Raw genomic sequence first — 15,689 nt, 5'->3', positions numbered from 1 at the left:
TTGGGGATCAGCGTTTCACTTTGGAGGGGAGGGCGTGTAGAAACGCCCTCTGAAGGCTTCCCTTCTGCTCCCCAATGGCGGTACCGGGCTCCTCACACGGCCAGGCCTGGAACCTGGACCCTCCCACTCCCACGGCCCCTACCTCCTCGTCCTCGGGCCCCCAGGAACGGGAGGGCGCCGGGAGCCCAGTTGTCTCCAGGGGGCTTCCCTTGGAGAAGGTCAAACGGCCCATGAATGCGTTCATGGTGTGGAGCTCCGCCCAGCGCCGCCAGATGGCGCAGCAGAACCCGAAGATGCACAACTCGGAGATCTCCAAGCGCCTGGGCGCGCAATGGAAGCTGCTGGGCGAGGATGAGAAGCGGCCCTTCGTGGAGGAGGCTAAGCGGCTCCGAGCCCGGCACCTGCGCGACTACCCTGACTACAAGTACAGGCCCCGGCGCAAGACCAAGAGCGCGGGCGCCGGGTCGCCCCACTTCAGCCAGGGAAGCAGTGGCGTGGCTGGCGGCGGGCCAGTCTGGGGGCCTGGATATGCAGCCAACCAGGGGAGCAGAGGCTTTGGGTACCAGCCCCCCAACTATCCGACAGCCTACCTTCCTGGCAGTTATGGGTGAGTACCCGGGGAACAGGATGACAGAAACTTGTGCCCCTGTCCTAGAGCCTGGGTGGGGGCAGATATCAGAGAGCCTGGCTGGCAGGGGTCCTGAGCCCACCCAAGTAGGGGACAGTCATGAAGGAGTTTGGAGGGTGCCGGATGAAGGGTGGGAGACTTCGGGAGAGCCAGGGTCTTTCTTCCATCAGAGTCAGTTGGTGGTGACACTGCAGGAGCAGCAACCTGGATGTGACTCTTCTAGTTAACCTGAATTTCACGTCTTCCCTCCCCCCACCCCGGCCCCCACTTCTGGCCCTGGTGTGACCCGGCTTCCTCTCCCAGCCCCGGGGCAAGGACAGGCCAAGCCCAACTCTACCCCTTCCTGGCCTGCCGCCCCAAAAGAGGAAAACAGGCACGCAGCACGCAAGCTCGCACTTGAGCGTGCCCCAACATGGTTGCGGCGGCGGTGCAGCTCTAAGCCATCCGGTTCCCTTCCCTACCACTGGTACTTAGGGGGGTCCGGATAGCCAGGGATGGACGGGTGGGTGATTAGTTCTACCTGTCTGTGTAGAACTTGTCAGAACTACCCCCACATGCCAGTTGGGGACCCTACTTGACACCTCCAACCCAGGGAGCAAATGCCTTCTAACCACGGTGTTTCTCTTTGCAGCTCTTCCCACTGCAAACCTGAGGGCCCTGCGCCGTGCTCTCTCCCTCAGAGTAACCCAAGGCTCCAGGGGGAGCTACTCCCCGCTTACAGCCCCTACCCACCCCCAGGCTCTCCCCCTCTGTACAACCCACCCCTCTCAGGGACCCCCTTACCCCTGACCCACCTCTAACCCTCACAGACATGGCCCGCCCAGAAAGGTGTCCAGTCTCCTTTTCTACGTTTCTACCCAGAACACCACCACGCCCACTCCCAGGCTGCTAATCCTTTAGAACTATGTTGGACCACAGTTCAGAGATGAGCAGTACTCCTCAAACCCCAGAAAGCTAGGGGGAACAACACCCACAGATTTTTTTTTGTAGGCTGAATACAGTTTTGTACAATTAAACCATGTCTCTGAGTCTTTATTGTTCCATCTCTGTTCCCCTTTACTGCAGCAGGAACCAGCTGTCTCCACTCCCTTCCGCCTGGACCTGCCAGAGCAGGAACCTCCTCACCCCACCCTGGGGCCCTGCCTGAGTCATTCTTCTGTCCCCCACCCCCTACCCCCCCACCAAGCACTGGGGTCCAGGAGACAGTCTGAGCCAGGCTGGGGGAGGAAGGAAACCATAAGCACCTGGTCCCTTCCACTGTCCAGGCTCTGTCCTTCAGGGTCAGAAGGGAAATGGGGAGGACAGGGTAAGACTTTTGCCCAGAATAGATTAACTAGCTAGAAATTTCTGCTAAAGGAAGAATTTTAGCCAAATGCTTAAATGAGTCCAGAGCATATACACAGGACAGCACACAATGTTAAAATGTCAGCCTGAAAATCTCCACCTCATCCTTTCTAAGGATCTGGGCCAATCAAAGTTGCAGAAGAAGGGAATGCTTAAAAGTCGCACCAGCAAACTGATCCAGATGAGAAGGACCCCAAGGTTGGGTGGATGAATGGAAACATGGGAATGTACTCAGAGAGCCAACTCAACTCTACTGCTTTTTCTTCTTGTGGGGAGCCTTGGCATTCCAGTAGAAGAGGACCTGGGCAGCGATGAGGCCATTGCAGAGAGAAGACACTACAAAGGTTCCAGCCATGAGGGGGTCTCCAGTTTCCTGGGTGAGAGACACAGCTAGGGTCACTTAAGCATAGTGAGAAAGGGTTCCAAAAGAGGCAGCTTGAAGTCCTCGGGCAGGGAGAGGTAAGGTGAAGTTATGGTGCCCTCTAGCGGGGAGGAGGTGCAGTCACCTGAATGGAGGTGAAGATTCGGGCCAGGGACCCTCCAAAGAGCAGAAACACTGTGATGGCTGAGAGCTGGCCTGTGTGCCCATTGCGGTAGTTGGTGGCTGCCTGGAGCAGCTAAGGGAAGAGTTGAGACACCCTTTGTTCTGTCACCTGAACTCTTTCCATGTTCCCATGTAATTTCTCTATTCTCAGTCCCACCCCCTGCAAACTTTGGGTTTCTCCTCTACTCTTTACCCAGCCCCCTTCCCAACATCCTCTCCCTTGTTCCCAGCACCCACCCTTCCCACCACCACAGAAGGCATGTTGGAGGCCTGGAGCAGGGTGACTACAGCCTGGGGCGTCAGTGGTGAAAGCAGCACCAGCAGGACCAGGGCGTAGCATGCTAGGAAAGCAACACCTGGGAGACAGGGAAATAAGGAGTCCTTGTCAACTTCTGAGCCCCCTGGCTTCCCCAAGCCTGCCTTCCCAGCAAGGCTCCTGAGAGCTGGCAGCCAGCTTGTGGGTCAATCCTCAGCACCTTTCACAGTCTGTCCTCTGTAGTGCAGGACCAAGAAGGCGATGGTGATTGTCTGGAGCATCAGGAACAGGGCTTCACCCCAAGAGCTGCAGAGTCAAGAGTTGGGAGGAAGAATGGCAGGCCTGGAAGAGGCAGGGAAAGCCTCCAGAGCCCATCCATCTTGGGGACACAATTCTCTGATTATTCCCTATCTGCCACAGCCCTACTGGTCCCTTACCTCCTGCCTTCCGGCAGCCCCCATGCAGTTGATTCAGGATTGGAAACTGGGGGTTCTTGGGTTGCTCACCTCCTCTCATCATCACCATAGATGATGACTAGAGTTCCAGAAAGGTTTAAGCCTTCCTGCCCTTTTACCTCCCTCCCTCTAACCCCCATTAGAGTTGTAAGCATTTACCCTTGGAGATAAAGGGCAGGGCGCCTCACCTGAAGGGAAAATTATTGGTGATGCTGTAGACCATGGTCCCAGTCAACGCCACTAGCTCTAGCATTACTGACTGAAGACTCAATCCTTCCGCACTCTTGGCTCCCAGTATTTTAAACACTTGGGGTAGTTTTACTGGGAAAAGAAGATTAGAAGGGCAAGGTTGAGGAGCTGACATCCCTTGGGTGCACAGCACAACAGCTACAGAGCAGACCTGGAGGCATGTTAACCACTTCTAGTTAAGGGACCCATTCAGTTTATGTTATCTCAGCACTCTACCCACCTCCCAGCAGCAGGAATTGAAGATGATAAGAAACATACCCAGAAGTGAGCCAGCCACAATGCCCAGACCCAGGCCTTTGCTGAGGAGAATCTTGAGGCAGGGAACTAAGAAGAGAAAGTAAGCAGAGATGAGACCTCTGAAACCCAGGCCAGGACTTGCAAGCCTAAAGGCTTTAAATGCTTTAAGATCTTGACATACCCACAAAAGGACATCTTGGGTGGTCTGAAGGCAGATAAAAAAGGCCTAGTTCTTCCTACTCCAAATTATATTACGTTCAGACAAGGTGACTCTCCAAAACAGCTTTTACCTTTTCTTTCCTCTGACCCACTCTTCCCTTCCCTGCCCATCACACCTAAACTCCTTCATCTGACTTCCAAGGCTCTCCACTGCTTCCTTGTGTAGAGCTGAACAAGGCCCAAGAGTCTTCTGATCCTTTATTCCCCGCCTGTGACCAAGTAGGCAATCCACACGTCTTTTCTCTCCAAGGATAGGTTTCCTTTATATCGCTCATTCTCGAACACTGTTCCTGGCCCCTACTCAGGAACTTCCACGGCCTGCTTTTATGTTCTAGCTACCAACATCTTCTGGAGCCTGGAAGTCCACCCCCAAGGTGTTTGCCCCAGGGGTAGTCTGACTATCATGGGTCATGAACGCAGCTAAAACATTGTTCCGGGAGAACAGAGGGGTACCAAAAAACTGACGGGGGTGGTCTGTGAAGGCTTCCCTAAAGGTCTGACGTCAGAGGCGGGTTTTGGCTGTGGCGTTGCCTAGTAGATAGAAAAAGGAAGCCAGACAAATTAATTCCAAAATTACACCGTGAGCAAACGTGGAGGCTGGGAGGAAAGCCATTAGGATGGCAGGAGCCTTGGGGGTGCCACAGAAGGCCTTGATTCATAACAGGATTTGAGTCATTTGTAACATTGCTCCTGAAGGTGTACAGATCTATTAGATGTTAGAACGATCTAATCAGATCTTAAACTGTGTTTTGTAAAATTTGAGTCTTTCCGTCTTTCATCGGTCGCTAAAGCAAAGTACTCCCACCTGGTGACTCCCCCTCTCGCCCAAATATGGAGTCCTCATTCTACGGAGCCCGAGACACTTCCGCCCCTCTCAGATACGACTTCCGCCCGGAATGCCGTGGCAATGGTCGCCGCCGGCACTTATTCCGCACCCATGGCTCCTTTACGGCCGGGGAACGGTGGAGCAAAACTCTGACCCGATACCAAATAAAACTTACCATGAAGCAAGTCCCACTGGACGAAAATTTGGTCGTAGCATTTCTCAGGTAAAAGAAGCGGCACCAGCACCCGTTTAAGTGGCCCGTCTACCTCGGCCGCCATATTACAAAGCTAACTTCCGCCAATCCCTCAAACCGCCATTGACTGACGGTGCGCACGCGCGCTCCGAGCGCTCCGCCTCCCGTCTTCCCGCCACTAAGCAGGACCGCGCCCCGCCTCCCGCCCCAGCTCTTCTTTACGCCATCCCACCTTCGTTAACGTAAAATAGGTCTCGCCTGGAAACCACGTTTTTGGATGCTCCCTCCCTGCTGCTCAAATTTTTAAAGCGTGCCAAAGCTGTACGCCTGCGCAGTTCCATTTTTCGAGCCTTTGTTTACGCAGTAAGATTTATCCTCCTTCCTTTCTCCGCTCCTCCTGCTCGGCGCCATCTTGTCTTCTTCCAGCTTACTACATTGTTCGAAGTTGAGAGAGAAGGGGCGTGAGTCTCCAAAATGGCGTTGGGTGTGGGCGGTGTAGCTTTCCACCTCCTGTACTCTCGGTGTCTCCAGAGGACATGGCGCCGATGGGAGCGAGACAGTCTGAGCCAGGCCGCTCACCTTAGGCGCAAGGCCCATGCTTTCTCCTCAGGTCCGCCGAGGCCTTGGCAAATGGGTGCGCTGGGCCAGGACAGTGAAGCAGAGAAAGGGGCGGTGGGGAAGGAGAGCCCGGTTTCGGGAGATGGCAGCGTCCCTAGCTCCTCCGCGGGCCCAGTCCTGGCCACTTCTGTGAAACGAAGGCCCCGGGGTTCCCTCTCACCCCACTGGCCCGAGGGCGCCACCTCTGGGCCAAGGCCCCCTCCTCGGCCTCCTGTGACCACGTGCTGAGCCAGGATTTGGGCCAGACGGAGGCGCCCTAGCATCTCACCCTGGGGCATCTCAAGACTACCCAGCAGGAGCAATGCCTTCTGCCATCCAGTGCCAGGACACCAAGTCTTGGTGGAGATGGCACTGGTCATCACGCTCTGGTGGCTGGGCACCTGCTGGGAGTACCACACCCTTCGGCGACTCCTGCACCACAGACTGCAGGGTCTTATGAGGTGTCGCGAGGCGGTGGTGTGTTTGCTGGGTCTCAGCCAAGTGCTCCCCTCAAAAGGGGTGGGTATGCCGTTCTCGGCGGCTGCTTTCTGTAGCCTTACAAGGCTCCTACAATTGGAAGGGCCCCATATTGGCCCTGGGGGTGCTCACAGGACGAGAAACTGTAAAGGGGAATTTAGCACTCCTTGGTCTGGTCGTTCAGGCTAGGGCGGTCGGGGAGATCCTTTTTAGAATCCACACTGGGGCTGTCCTGGCGCGGGGGTGGGGGGGGGGGTGTGCCACCCACCACCACTAGGGGACACCACACCCGGGACTGTGGGTTGCCCAGAAGCAGAGAGGATATTTTATGGAAGTCAGAGTAGGCATTGCGTTTGTGGTTGATGAAAATCCTTTGCAGGTGAGATAGGAGCATCCCAGATGCAGCCAGAGTTTAATCTGGGCTGTTCACTACCCCGGACACAGTGGGTAGGGCAGGGCATTTGACAGGCTGCTGGGATGGGTGGCTACCCTGGATTGGAGGAGAGGTAACTGGAGCAGTCAGAGACCCCAGGAAAAGAGGAGCAAGGGAGGCAAGGCCAGTTTGACAGCAGCTGTGCCAGAGTTTGAAGGAGGAATCCATGAGGGCATTGCACCACACAGTGACATTTTCATCGCTCCTGGTGAGCTGTTTCTAGGACCCTTAGACCACCCATGGAAGGTACCAAAAGGTGTGTGACAAGAAACTTAAGGGCTTTTAATCCTGGGAGGAAGGACAAGGAAAACCAAGGATAAAGATTTGAGCAAGTTTTATTATTTTCCCATGGAAGATGGGGAATCAGTCATATTTAATAAACATCTTTCCCCTCACCCCTCCCAACTGCATTATCTCTTTGTTCATCAAGACAGGGAAGGATGATAACTTTTATCTTTCTGAGTCAATTGAGTGATGAGAAATGAGAGCACCTCCTGGTGCCCTGGGTATTGAGACAAATGCTCAGAGGGGTTGGTAAGAGGGTGGGCGTCTTCGGACGATGCAGAAGGTAACAAGCACCAGGGTGAGGAGGCCGAGTAAGATCAGGCCAATGATGAGAGGCAGCAAGATGGACTTATCACTGGGACAAGAGAAACCTGGTGGAAAGACAGGTAAAGTGGGTGTCGTGGTGGTTGGGATCAAGGTGGGAGGAAGGAATGTAGGGGATGTTGGGAAGTAGAGATTGGTGAGGCACTCACCTAGATGTCTCAGAGCAGGAAACAAAGGGGAGCCTGGGGAGAGCCTTATAGAGGAGGAAGGACAGTTACCCTAGCTGTGACAAGCTTGAAAGGAGGAGGAGATTTGGGGGTGCAAGGAGGGAGAGTATAAGTCTGGGTGGGGGCTTTCAGTGCAATAGGAAAATTCTAGGAGAGAAGAAATAGGTCTTACTTGGTCCAAAGCCCCCTGAGGGGGACAGCTGAGCAGCTTGTAGCTTCAGGGAGAGCAGATCAAGGTGTAAAGCTGGTGAAACAATGATGCTTGCATTTCTGCAACTGAAGCTCTGGCCCAGGGGGGTTTGGAGATCTCGAAGAGATGAGTTCTGAACTGAGAATGTCCACTCTAAAAGAATGAGGAAGAGTTAGCTCCATATCCACGTCTCCACCCACTAGCCTGGGTCCCTTCAGGAACCCAAATATCTAGTGCAAGTGGTGAGAAAGGGAAGGTTACTCACGCACTGCCTGGGGGAAGGACACATTGTACTCCACAGCCATAAAGTTCAGGTAGACAGCGCTCTGCAGTGGATCCTGGGGAGGTGACCGGGAAGACTCAGGGCAGCAGGGGAGAGTGGCATCCAGGTATAGACTAAGGAGTATGGCAAGAGGTTGGTAGGGATAGGGTGAGAGGGAGGGGTGAGGGTTAGTACCTGCTTGAATCCGAAACTCAGCTGTCCGTAGGGGAATGAGAGGAGCAAGTGGGAATGGGGACCTTCACAGCCCCCCTGAGCCTTGGTTCTGTTGGGGTTCAGTACAGAGATGCCCCAGGCCTGTAGAAGTTAAAAGATGAGAGGTGACAAAATTACACAGCTCTGCCATTCCATGTTCCCTTTGTCTTCAGTCTGTATTTGTCTCCTCCTCTGCTCTTCCTCACCCTCTTCTGAATCGTATCAGGCCTCTGCCCCTTCCCTTTATGTCCTCCAGTGTCTTTTAGCTTTACCTCTCCTCCACCCTGGGTTGGGTACAGAACTCGCATCTGAATCTGGGCTTGGAGCCGGACGCAGGGCTGGGAACCATTATTCCAAGTGTAGTCTCCTATTGCCTCCTTGGAGCCTGGGCTAGGACTTGGAGAGGGTGGTGGTTCTGGGTGGGGGGATCTGGTGGAGGGTCCTGGACTCGTGGCAGTACTGTTTCTTGTTGGATGAACTGTAGTATTTTGATGACTGGTGGTGGTAGCAGGACTATGAGTGGCTGTTGGGGACTCGCGGCTGGTGGTTCCTGTGGTGTTAGTTGTATGCGTGGTGGTGGTGGTTCTCTGAGTGGTGGGTCTGTGGCTCTTGGTAGTTCTGTGGCTGGTTGGTCTAGGGCTTGACGTGCTTTCGGTAGCTGTAGGTGTCACCGTGAAGGATGGCAGCAGAGTGGCAGATTTTTTATGAGGACAGTCATTCTCTGTCCCCTGGGCTTTGAGGAAAAGACTGGTTAGCAACCCAGGGCAGGCTTCTTCCCAGGGGCTCCCTCCCCCGTCCCCTTCCTCCTTACCTGCTAGTAGCCCCAGCAAGGCCCCAGAGAAGAACACAGCCAACCTCATGACAGAACAGCCTTCACCCAGAGTCCAGCAGTGTTAGTACCAGCTGCCTGCTCAACCAACCCTGTACCCTCTGCCTTCTGCTTGGAAAAGAGGAAATCTGACTTCCTGTTAACTGTGGTGATCCCACCCTCAGCCTGACTCAGGCACCTCAGCCCCAGCCACCGTGATCTCTTAGTCACTAAATGATTGGTCCTGGTGTCACCAAAGGAGCTAGCAGCATCATGTGGGTAGTGAGATGGAGAGTTTTGGGGAAGTTGATCCTCATGGATTTGTCTTTCTCAGCAAAATGTGCTTGGCAGTTGCAACAAGTGATTACAGAGGCAGCAGCCCCTCTGTGGGAGAGCTCACTAGGATGTAAATTCAGAACACTCCCTTTTCCCTCCATCACTTCCTCTTTGTCAAGACATGTGAGGTGCTTATGATGGTCCTTGCTCAACCCCTATGGAAAGGTCATACCCCCTAGTTAACATAACCATTTTCCAGTCAACAAGGAAGCACAACAGAAAGTAACTATTAGCTGGGGGTGGGGGCAGTAGAACTGTACCCAACAGCAGGTGGGAGGGAAGAGGAGGGAAGAAATGAGAAGCCAAGGCAGGCAGTTTCCAAGTCATTTTATTCAGAATTTTGTGTTTGTTTCCTGAATCAATAAATACTATACAAAACAATGTAAAAATGGCTACCATTTTCTCTCCCCTGCTCCCCCCACCTGGGGACAATCCCCTGGGCTACCTAGCTCAGGGGTTCGCCCTCCAGATTTGGCCCAGCAGATGAGGTGGAGCAAAATTGTAGCCCCTACTGAATGAATGTTTTCACAGGAATTCAGCTGGGGTGGGAGAGCCTCTAGGGTTTGGAGGTTGACTAGGTTAGGGAAATGGATTAGTGTTTTTGGGAGAAGAAGACGGCGCCTACCCCAAAGAAAAGGGTGTCTAAAATGTTCACGGTTCCTTCTTTTGCCTCAAAAAGTGACATTTATTCAAAGAGTCAAAGAAAAAAAAAAAGAAAAAAATGACAAGATGTCCATCCCTTGGCTCCCTTCCCTCCCCCCTCCTGCTGCTCCTCAGCCCCCTCCAAGGTTTTATCCCTGGCTGGTGCTAGGTAGCACAACAGCCCCCCTCAGATGAGGTCAGCAACATTGAGGGGCATTTCCTCAATGGAGGTGTTGTAGAAGGTCTCGATGTCTCGAAGAGTCCTCTTGTCTTCTTCTGTCACCATGTTAATAGCCACACCCTTACGGCCAAAACGTCCACCACGACCGATTCTGGAACAAGTGAGGATAAAGGAAAATAGAAAAATCAGAAGCTTCTCTGTAGGGAGGATTGGGCAAGAGGGAGTCGGACTGGGTTGGTTAACAAGACCAGATTTTCATTTACCTGTGGATATAGTTTTCTCTATTGGTGGGGAGGTCATAGTTGATGACTAGGGAAACTTGCTGTACATCAATGCCTCTGGCCTATGTAAAGAAAGAAGGCAGTTTCAGTATGCGAATGAGAAAGCACAAGCCTATCCAGGATTAAGCATACATGTAGGCAGCCAAAGGCAGGCAAAGGAAATGAACACCCCCTTTCCTCAGACACCTGAGGCGTGCCAGATTTTATTCCAAGTTGCTACTTTCCTGAGGAGGGGCACTAGTAGGCCCCTTGGAAGAGGGAATCACCTTGGATTCTCTTCTCTTCCTTCCAGTCTTGTCCAATGCCCTTCTACTCACCAGTAGGTCAGTGGTAATCAATACTCTGCTAGAGCCAGAGCGGAACTCCCTCATGATAACATCTCGTTCTTTTTGGTCCATGTCTCCGTGCTAAACAGGAAATGAAATGGTGTTAAGGGTAGGTCTGTTGCTTCTGAGAGAACTGGCTGTAAGTAATACTCTGACATGTTTTACTCTGCTGGTAAACAAGGTAGAGGAACCTCACCATGGCAGAGACCGTGAAGTCTCGGGCATGCATCTTCTCGGTGAGCCAGTCCACCTTCCTCCGGGTGTTGATGAAGATGACTGCCTGGGTAATGGTCAGGGTTTCATACAAGTCGCACAGTGTGTCCAGCTTCCACTCCTGGGGGGGGGTGGGGGTGGGGAGGAGATCAGTCAGGGGCTATACCCAACAACTCACCACCAGGTCCGCCTCCTGCACTGGGCCCCACCTCTCGTTCCACATTGATGTAGAATTGACGGATACCCTCCAGCGTCAACTCTTCCTTCTTGACAAGAATTCTAATTGGGTCCCTCATGAACTTCTTGGTCACCTCAAGCACATCAGAAGGCATTGTAGCTGACAGCAAAACCACCTGATGAAAAAGAAAAGCAGCTTCAGGGTAGGGAATATTCCAGAATTCCATGGTTTCCCTGGCAGTTGATAAATGCTCTTCTATCATCACCCCCAGGCACACCACAACCTATATGCAAAGCTATCAGTCATACAAGTAAGACGACCCCAATGTCCTGTCCTCACCTGGGTGTTGCTGTTGAGCTTCTGGAATATGTCATATATCTGGTCCTTGAATCCACGGCTTAACATTTCATCAGCTTCATCCAGTACAAACATCTTGATGTATTTGGGAGCTGCAAGAAAAAGGAAACACCAACAGGTAACTATTAAAAAATCTGAAATAAACCTAACTATCCTGATAAAGAACAGAGGATAGGCCGTCTGCTCTCAGAATACAAAGTTGATCCTTTGCCTGGGATCCCCTTTCCAGGCCAGACAACAGCCTTGGGAAGTAGAACACTACCCTGGGCTGAGATGACAGGGAAGCCAGGCTCAGATGACACGCATGGGGTTCATCACAGAGCAGCTCTTTCAGAGGATATCATTGGGAATGAAATTATAACCAAATTAAGAAACTGGAAAAAAGCATGCATAGGGAAGTGACCCAGAGAACTAGAAATCTGATGCACTCACACAAGTATCTCCGGTTAAGCATGTCGAACACACGGCCTGGGGTACCCACGATGATATGAGGGGCTTCCATCTGCAGCTTCTGCACCTCAGCACGTACATTGGTACCCCCAATGCAGGCATGGCACGAGGCACCCATGTAATCTCCTAAGGCCATAACTACCTTCTGTATCTGAATCAGAATAAGAACAGTGCTTGTATTAGCTCCAACTGCCAGGCCCCATTTTAAACACTACTATTAAGCTAACCCCTCAAGCAAGAAACCAGTAAACATACCATGTAAGATTAAGATCTCTGCTGATAAAAGGGAGACTCAGAATTTGAACTCAGGATGGCTCCTGAATGTACAGATTCACAAAAATAGCCCTGAAATAATTTCTGTATGGTCACTATTGTATCCTCTTGTAGTCCTGTCATAGGACCTATGTTAGATCTTCACTTTCGAATCGTATTCTAGACCCTAAGGCCCCAGAGGAGAGCTCTACGTAACTTCTTGCTTACATTATCTTTGTTCAGAAGTTAGGCACAGAATGACCATGACACCTTCATAGAACATTACAAGAATACATTCCCTTAAACCAGATTAACAGTCAACTTATGAGACAGGGGTTTCTGATATTTCCCTTTTCAAGACTAAGGAAAACAGCCCTGTATTTTATGTGCCCCAGGCATGAAATAGCTCTGGCCACCAATCCAGGCATCAAGCTAGGATGAACAAAGGACTAGACATCTGCTTTGCCCCTGACTGATATAAGAGCAACACCACCAATCAGGTGCCTCTTTGCCCATTGCCAGGGAGTTTTGTTCATAAAATGGCCAAACTTGCCCAGCCTGCTAGGCTCCACCCAGCAGCCTTTTCATCTGACTCAGGAAATGGGTGGAGTAAGGGATGCTTACAGTGTTTGGTTAGAAAAAGCTTATAATTAACCTAATAAGTCTCGAGACCTGGAAGTCATCAACTGACTTCACATCACCTGTTTTCCCCCTACTTCAGTTCTAAAAACAGTGGTGGTTAGGGTACATACATCTGGTTTCTGCTGATCATTTCTAAATGAGTCCTTCAGGGGAAGGAAGGTAAACTCACCTGCTGGGCCAACTCTCTAGTGGGTGCCAGGACCAAGGCCTGGGTGGCCTTTAGATCTAATTCAATCTGTTGCAGAATTGATATGGCAAAAGTGGCTGTTTTCCCAGTCCCAGATTGGGCTTGAGCAATCACATCATAACCTAAACACAAATTGGGACAGAAATTTGACATGGTAGAAAGCATTCTTTGGAATCATGGGACATTCAAAAGCCCTGCTGAATGAGATCAAAGCAGCAACCAACAAAGATGTTATGTGCTCAGCAATAAGTGCTTCAGACTTTTTGACAACGTAGTACCCAAACAGGAACAGAACTGAAAACTGGGCCAAGTTTCAGTCATTTAGTACTGCAACAAAATTAGTCTAGCAATATAGCTGTAAAAAGCCAACAAGATATGGCCAAAACACTACCTCAGAGATTAAACCAGCAGTCAATCCATGTGTCCAGGGCATGAACCAGGCATGGGCACAGAGCAAAAGCCAAGCTGGGATAAACAAGGAGTTGTTTTGTCCCTCACTGATATGAGACAGCCGCCACCAACCAGGTGCCACTCTACCCAGGTCAGGGACAGTTCAGAACTTGTTCTAGGGCAGAGGGATCTTACCCTTGATACAAGGAAGAATGGCTCGCTGCTGGATGGCAGAGGGCTTCTCAAAACCATAGGCATATATGCCACGGAGGAGTGACTCTGAGAGGTTCATGTCATCAAAGCTGTCGACAATCTCATTCCAGTTACTCTGCAGAAAGCAAAAGAATCAGCAGAAATGGGGTTGTGCTCCTGTGTAAGAGCAAACAGGCCCCTGTACCTGCACCAAAACTTCAGAACCCACAATCTCTCTTCAACCCACGGAAGCCAGCTGGTTGGTTCTACTCAGCCTGGGAAACCACCCTAGGAGGTCAGCCCACCTGCAAACAGTGAAGCTGGCTGTTAATACAAAGAAGAACAGAATTTGGATGACATGTTTCAAACGTTATGTATTACCATAAAGACACTAAAATTACCTACCTATCTGGGGTTTTTAAGCTAAATAGCACAGATGAATCCTGGGTTCTGGTTTTATTTATTAAACCCCCACTGCAAAATCGAAGTAATGCTACTAGCACTCCCTTTCCCAGAGCTGAAAGATAAGGGTGGGAGGGATCCAGCCTCACCTCGATGACGCCTTCGGGTTCCATCCCATCGGGGCCATTGTCTCTGGATCTGTTGGTTTAAAAACATGAGTATGTAGAAATCCTGACAGGCAATCTCTTCCTACTAGCAACCGGCTTTGCATGATGCCATCAGCCTTCACTCCCTATTCCAACCCTCACGAGAGTTCCCGTAAGATGCAACTGAGTCAAGCCTTTGCCCCATCCCGGGAGCGGCTCAGGCCAAGCCACCCCCGACACGATGGAGTAACGCTCCGTGAAGACCCAAAGGCTGGAAGGAACTGCCCTGCGCTTAAGGAGCGCGGAGGTGGTGCTTGCCTCCCAGCCCACGTGTCCCGGGCCCGGCACTCCAAGCCCAAGCGCGTGCACCTCCCACCGTGGCCCCTGCCTGCCGGAAATCCCGCCCTCCACCTCCCAGACGCCGGGGTAGGACATCCCCTTCCCCCCACGTCACACCGCCCGCACCTCCCCCACTCCTCGAGCCCATCTCCCCCCCTCGCAATGCCCGGATGTGGGAGGCCGCGGGCGGTGGCGGCCTCACGCACAATGAGCCCCAGCCGAGCTAGCAAAGGGGCAGATTGCACAACACTTAGCAGCGAAGCGGCCTGGGGGAGGGGAACGCCTCGAGCAGCCATGTGCTTGCTCCCTCGACCACCCGGCGACGGCCCCCCACCCCTACTACAGGGAACAATCCACATCCCGCCCGCCCCCGTCGCGAAATGGCGTCGCCCTCCCATACCTCAGGCCGCTCACCCCTGAAGGAAAGTGGACCTGCCCATCCGCAGTTTGCCAATTGCCCGACTTGTGCGGCAAAACGGACCCGCCCGCCCGGCGCCGGGTGGGCTCCCGGTGCCTCACGCGGCCGCTCCTCGGGGTTAGGCTCGGTCCTGGCCGTCAAGAAAACCAGCACACTGAACGGCCGGCTTCTTCTCCCCCGACCCATAGCTTCACGCGACTAAGCGATTGGATTTATAGACCCAGGGACCCCCACCTTCGGCGAGTGGTACCGTCAGAATCCTTCGGAACCCCGAGCGCGCGAGCCCTCCCTCCAGCAGCAATCGGACCGACGGCTTCGGGCCACGCAAACCCGCCTCTATCTTTCCCCACTCAAAGTCGCGACCTCGCCGCCCGACTCAGTGATGGGGCTTCGCCCACCGCGTCGGTCGAGGGTCCCTCACTAACCTCGCGCGCTAGGTCCCGAAAGCCGAGCTGTCCTCGGCCTCTCCCAGGGCCTGGCGGCAACGTCGGTCGTGGACCCGCCCCTCACCTCCCCCCCCCCCCCCCCCACGCGACGGATCCTCCCGTCTTGAGTCTCCCCTCAACCCTGGGGGGCCTAGGGCTGGGGGAGCCTCAGCTCCCCCCACTGGAGTCTTCAAAAGGGGTAGCAAGGTAAGTAGCCACAACCTCTTGCAAATATCTTTCTTACCGGGAATCCTGACTCGCAGACATGATCCTTAGAAACTAGGGCGGAGTGCCCGCCTATCGACAACTTATAGAGCACCCGACCCCGCCCCAGCCATCGCATTGGCTTGACCGCCTCGGCCCCGCCTGCCGCCTCTCAGCAACCCGGCGTGACGTCAATTCGTAGGCGCCCAGGCACGCAGCCACCATTCGATAACTTGAGCGCCTATCAAAGTGAAGACCCGCCCCGCAGCCTAATTGGCTAAAGGACCCGCCTTTCTTGCCGGTACGGAAGTGACATACAGGAGTCAGGCCTCGCGGCCTGGCAGCCATCTTGGGGCCCTGCACCCCTACACGTGCGGAGGCGAGAGTGCCCTGGTCATGTGGCCTAGCGCGCCCTATCAGG

The 15,689-nt window shown here is 53.0% G+C and overlaps 4 protein-coding genes and 4 non-coding genes across 10 annotated transcripts; 1 reads left to right on the top strand and 7 right to left on the bottom strand.

The window, feature by feature from the left end:
- Window positions 1–74: 74 nt before the first annotated feature.
- Window positions 75–1,618, top strand: SOX15 (SRY-box transcription factor 15). Its single transcript, XM_061143362.1, has 2 exons — window positions 75–607; window positions 1,260–1,618. The coding sequence occupies exons 1-2, from the start codon at window positions 75–77 to the stop codon at window positions 1,426–1,428; spliced, it is 702 nt and encodes a 233-aa protein (XP_060999345.1). The 3' UTR covers window positions 1,429–1,618.
- An 11-nt stretch (window positions 1,619–1,629) lies between these two features.
- MPDU1 (mannose-P-dolichol utilization defect 1) lies at window positions 1,630–5,579 on the bottom strand. Of its 3 annotated transcripts, none has more exons than XM_061143358.1 (7): window positions 5,184–5,568; window positions 3,735–3,800; window positions 3,416–3,548; window positions 2,993–3,078; window positions 2,754–2,872; window positions 2,479–2,589; window positions 1,630–2,345 (listed from the first exon to the last, which is right to left on the bottom strand). In XM_061143358.1, exons 1-7 carry the CDS (start codon window positions 5,290–5,292, stop codon window positions 2,223–2,225), a joined length of 747 nt encoding a protein of 248 aa, XP_060999341.1. In that variant the 5' UTR covers window positions 5,293–5,568; the 3' UTR covers window positions 1,630–2,222. The 3 variants fall into 3 exon arrangements, with proteins under 3 accessions (XP_060999341.1, XP_060999342.1, XP_060999344.1); XM_061143359.1 differs by lacking the exon at window positions 5,184–5,568 and adding an exon at window positions 4,934–5,091; XM_061143361.1 differs by lacking the exon at window positions 2,479–2,589 and having other exon boundaries at window positions 5,184–5,579.
- A 1,196-nt stretch (window positions 5,580–6,775) lies between these two features.
- Window positions 6,776–8,883, bottom strand: CD68 (CD68 molecule). The gene is made up of 6 exons (XM_061143357.1): window positions 8,711–8,883; window positions 8,172–8,632; window positions 7,882–8,001; window positions 7,690–7,762; window positions 7,407–7,577; window positions 6,776–7,114 (listed from the first exon to the last, which is right to left on the bottom strand). Exons 1-6 carry the CDS (start codon window positions 8,757–8,759, stop codon window positions 6,981–6,983), a joined length of 1,008 nt encoding a protein of 335 aa, XP_060999340.1. The 5' UTR covers window positions 8,760–8,883; the 3' UTR covers window positions 6,776–6,980.
- Window positions 8,884–9,353: 470 nt separating this feature from the next.
- Window positions 9,354–15,346, bottom strand: EIF4A1 (eukaryotic translation initiation factor 4A1). Its single transcript, XM_061143356.1, has 11 exons — window positions 15,309–15,346; window positions 13,886–13,934; window positions 13,338–13,470; window positions 12,735–12,874; window positions 11,654–11,822; window positions 11,204–11,313; window positions 10,896–11,039; window positions 10,670–10,807; window positions 10,465–10,554; window positions 10,130–10,209; window positions 9,354–10,017 (listed from the first exon to the last, which is right to left on the bottom strand). Exons 1-11 carry the CDS (start codon window positions 15,329–15,331, stop codon window positions 9,873–9,875), a joined length of 1,221 nt encoding a protein of 406 aa, XP_060999339.1. The 5' UTR covers window positions 15,332–15,346; the 3' UTR covers window positions 9,354–9,872.
- On the bottom strand, window positions 10,278–10,420 carry LOC133058155 (small nucleolar RNA SNORA67). The gene has a single exon (XR_009693263.1). It is a non-coding gene; the product is annotated as a small nucleolar RNA SNORA67 (small nucleolar RNA).
- Window positions 11,404–11,544, bottom strand: LOC133058220 (small nucleolar RNA SNORD10). Its single transcript, XR_009693320.1, has one exon. It is a non-coding gene; the product is annotated as a small nucleolar RNA SNORD10 (small nucleolar RNA).
- Window positions 12,306–12,450, bottom strand: LOC133058184 (small nucleolar RNA SNORA48). Its single transcript, XR_009693290.1, has one exon. It is a non-coding gene; the product is annotated as a small nucleolar RNA SNORA48 (small nucleolar RNA).
- LOC133058182 (small nucleolar RNA SNORA48) lies at window positions 13,169–13,303 on the bottom strand. Its single transcript, XR_009693289.1, has one exon. It is a non-coding gene; the product is annotated as a small nucleolar RNA SNORA48 (small nucleolar RNA).
- Window positions 15,347–15,689: the final 343 nt, after the last annotated feature.

This window comes from Dama dama, chromosome 5, assembly GCF_033118175.1.
Source record: "Dama dama isolate Ldn47 chromosome 5, ASM3311817v1, whole genome shotgun sequence".
NCBI lineage: Eukaryota > Metazoa > Chordata > Mammalia > Artiodactyla > Cervidae > Dama > Dama dama.
Note: the sequence above shows the minus strand (reverse complement) of the source record. Positions and strands in the feature narration are given on the sequence as shown.

Coding starts and splice junctions, on each gene's coding strand:
- SOX15 (XM_061143362.1), top strand. CDS start 75: ATGGCGGTACCGGGCTCCTCACACGGCCAGGCCTGGAACCTGGACCCT. Junction 608..1,259: donor TACCTTCCTGGCAGTTATGG/GTGAGTACCCGG, acceptor TTCTCTTTGCAG/CTCTTCCCACTGCAAACCTG.
- CD68 (XM_061143357.1), bottom strand. CDS start 8,759: ATGAGGTTGGCTGTGTTCTTCTCTGGGGCCTTGCTGGGGCTACTAGCA. Junction 8,633..8,710: donor CTTGCTGGGGCTACTAGCAG/GTAAGGAGGAAG, acceptor TTTTCCTCAAAG/CCCAGGGGACAGAGAATGAC. Junction 7,115..7,406: donor CTCAGGGGGCTTTGGACCAA/GTAAGACCTATT, acceptor TCTTTCCACCAG/GTTTCTCTTGTCCCAGTGAT.
- EIF4A1 (XM_061143356.1), bottom strand. CDS start 15,331: ATGTCTGCGAGTCAGGATTCCCG. Junction 13,471..13,885: donor AACCCGAAGGCGTCATCGAG/GTGAGGCTGGAT, acceptor TGCTTTCTGCAG/AGTAACTGGAATGAGATTGT. Junction 11,040..11,203: donor AGCTCAACAGCAACACCCAG/GTGAGGACAGGA, acceptor CTTTTTCATCAG/GTGGTTTTGCTGTCAGCTAC.
- MPDU1 (XM_061143358.1), bottom strand. CDS start 5,292: ATGGAACTGCGCAGGCGTACAGCTTTGGCACGCTTTAAAAATTTGAGC. Junction 3,079..3,415: donor ACCAATAATTTTCCCTTCAG/GTGAGGCGCCCT, acceptor TTGACTCTGCAG/CTCTTGGGGTGAAGCCCTGT. Junction 2,346..2,478: donor GAATCTTCACCTCCATTCAG/GTGACTGCACCT, acceptor TCTCTCACCCAG/GAAACTGGAGACCCCCTCAT.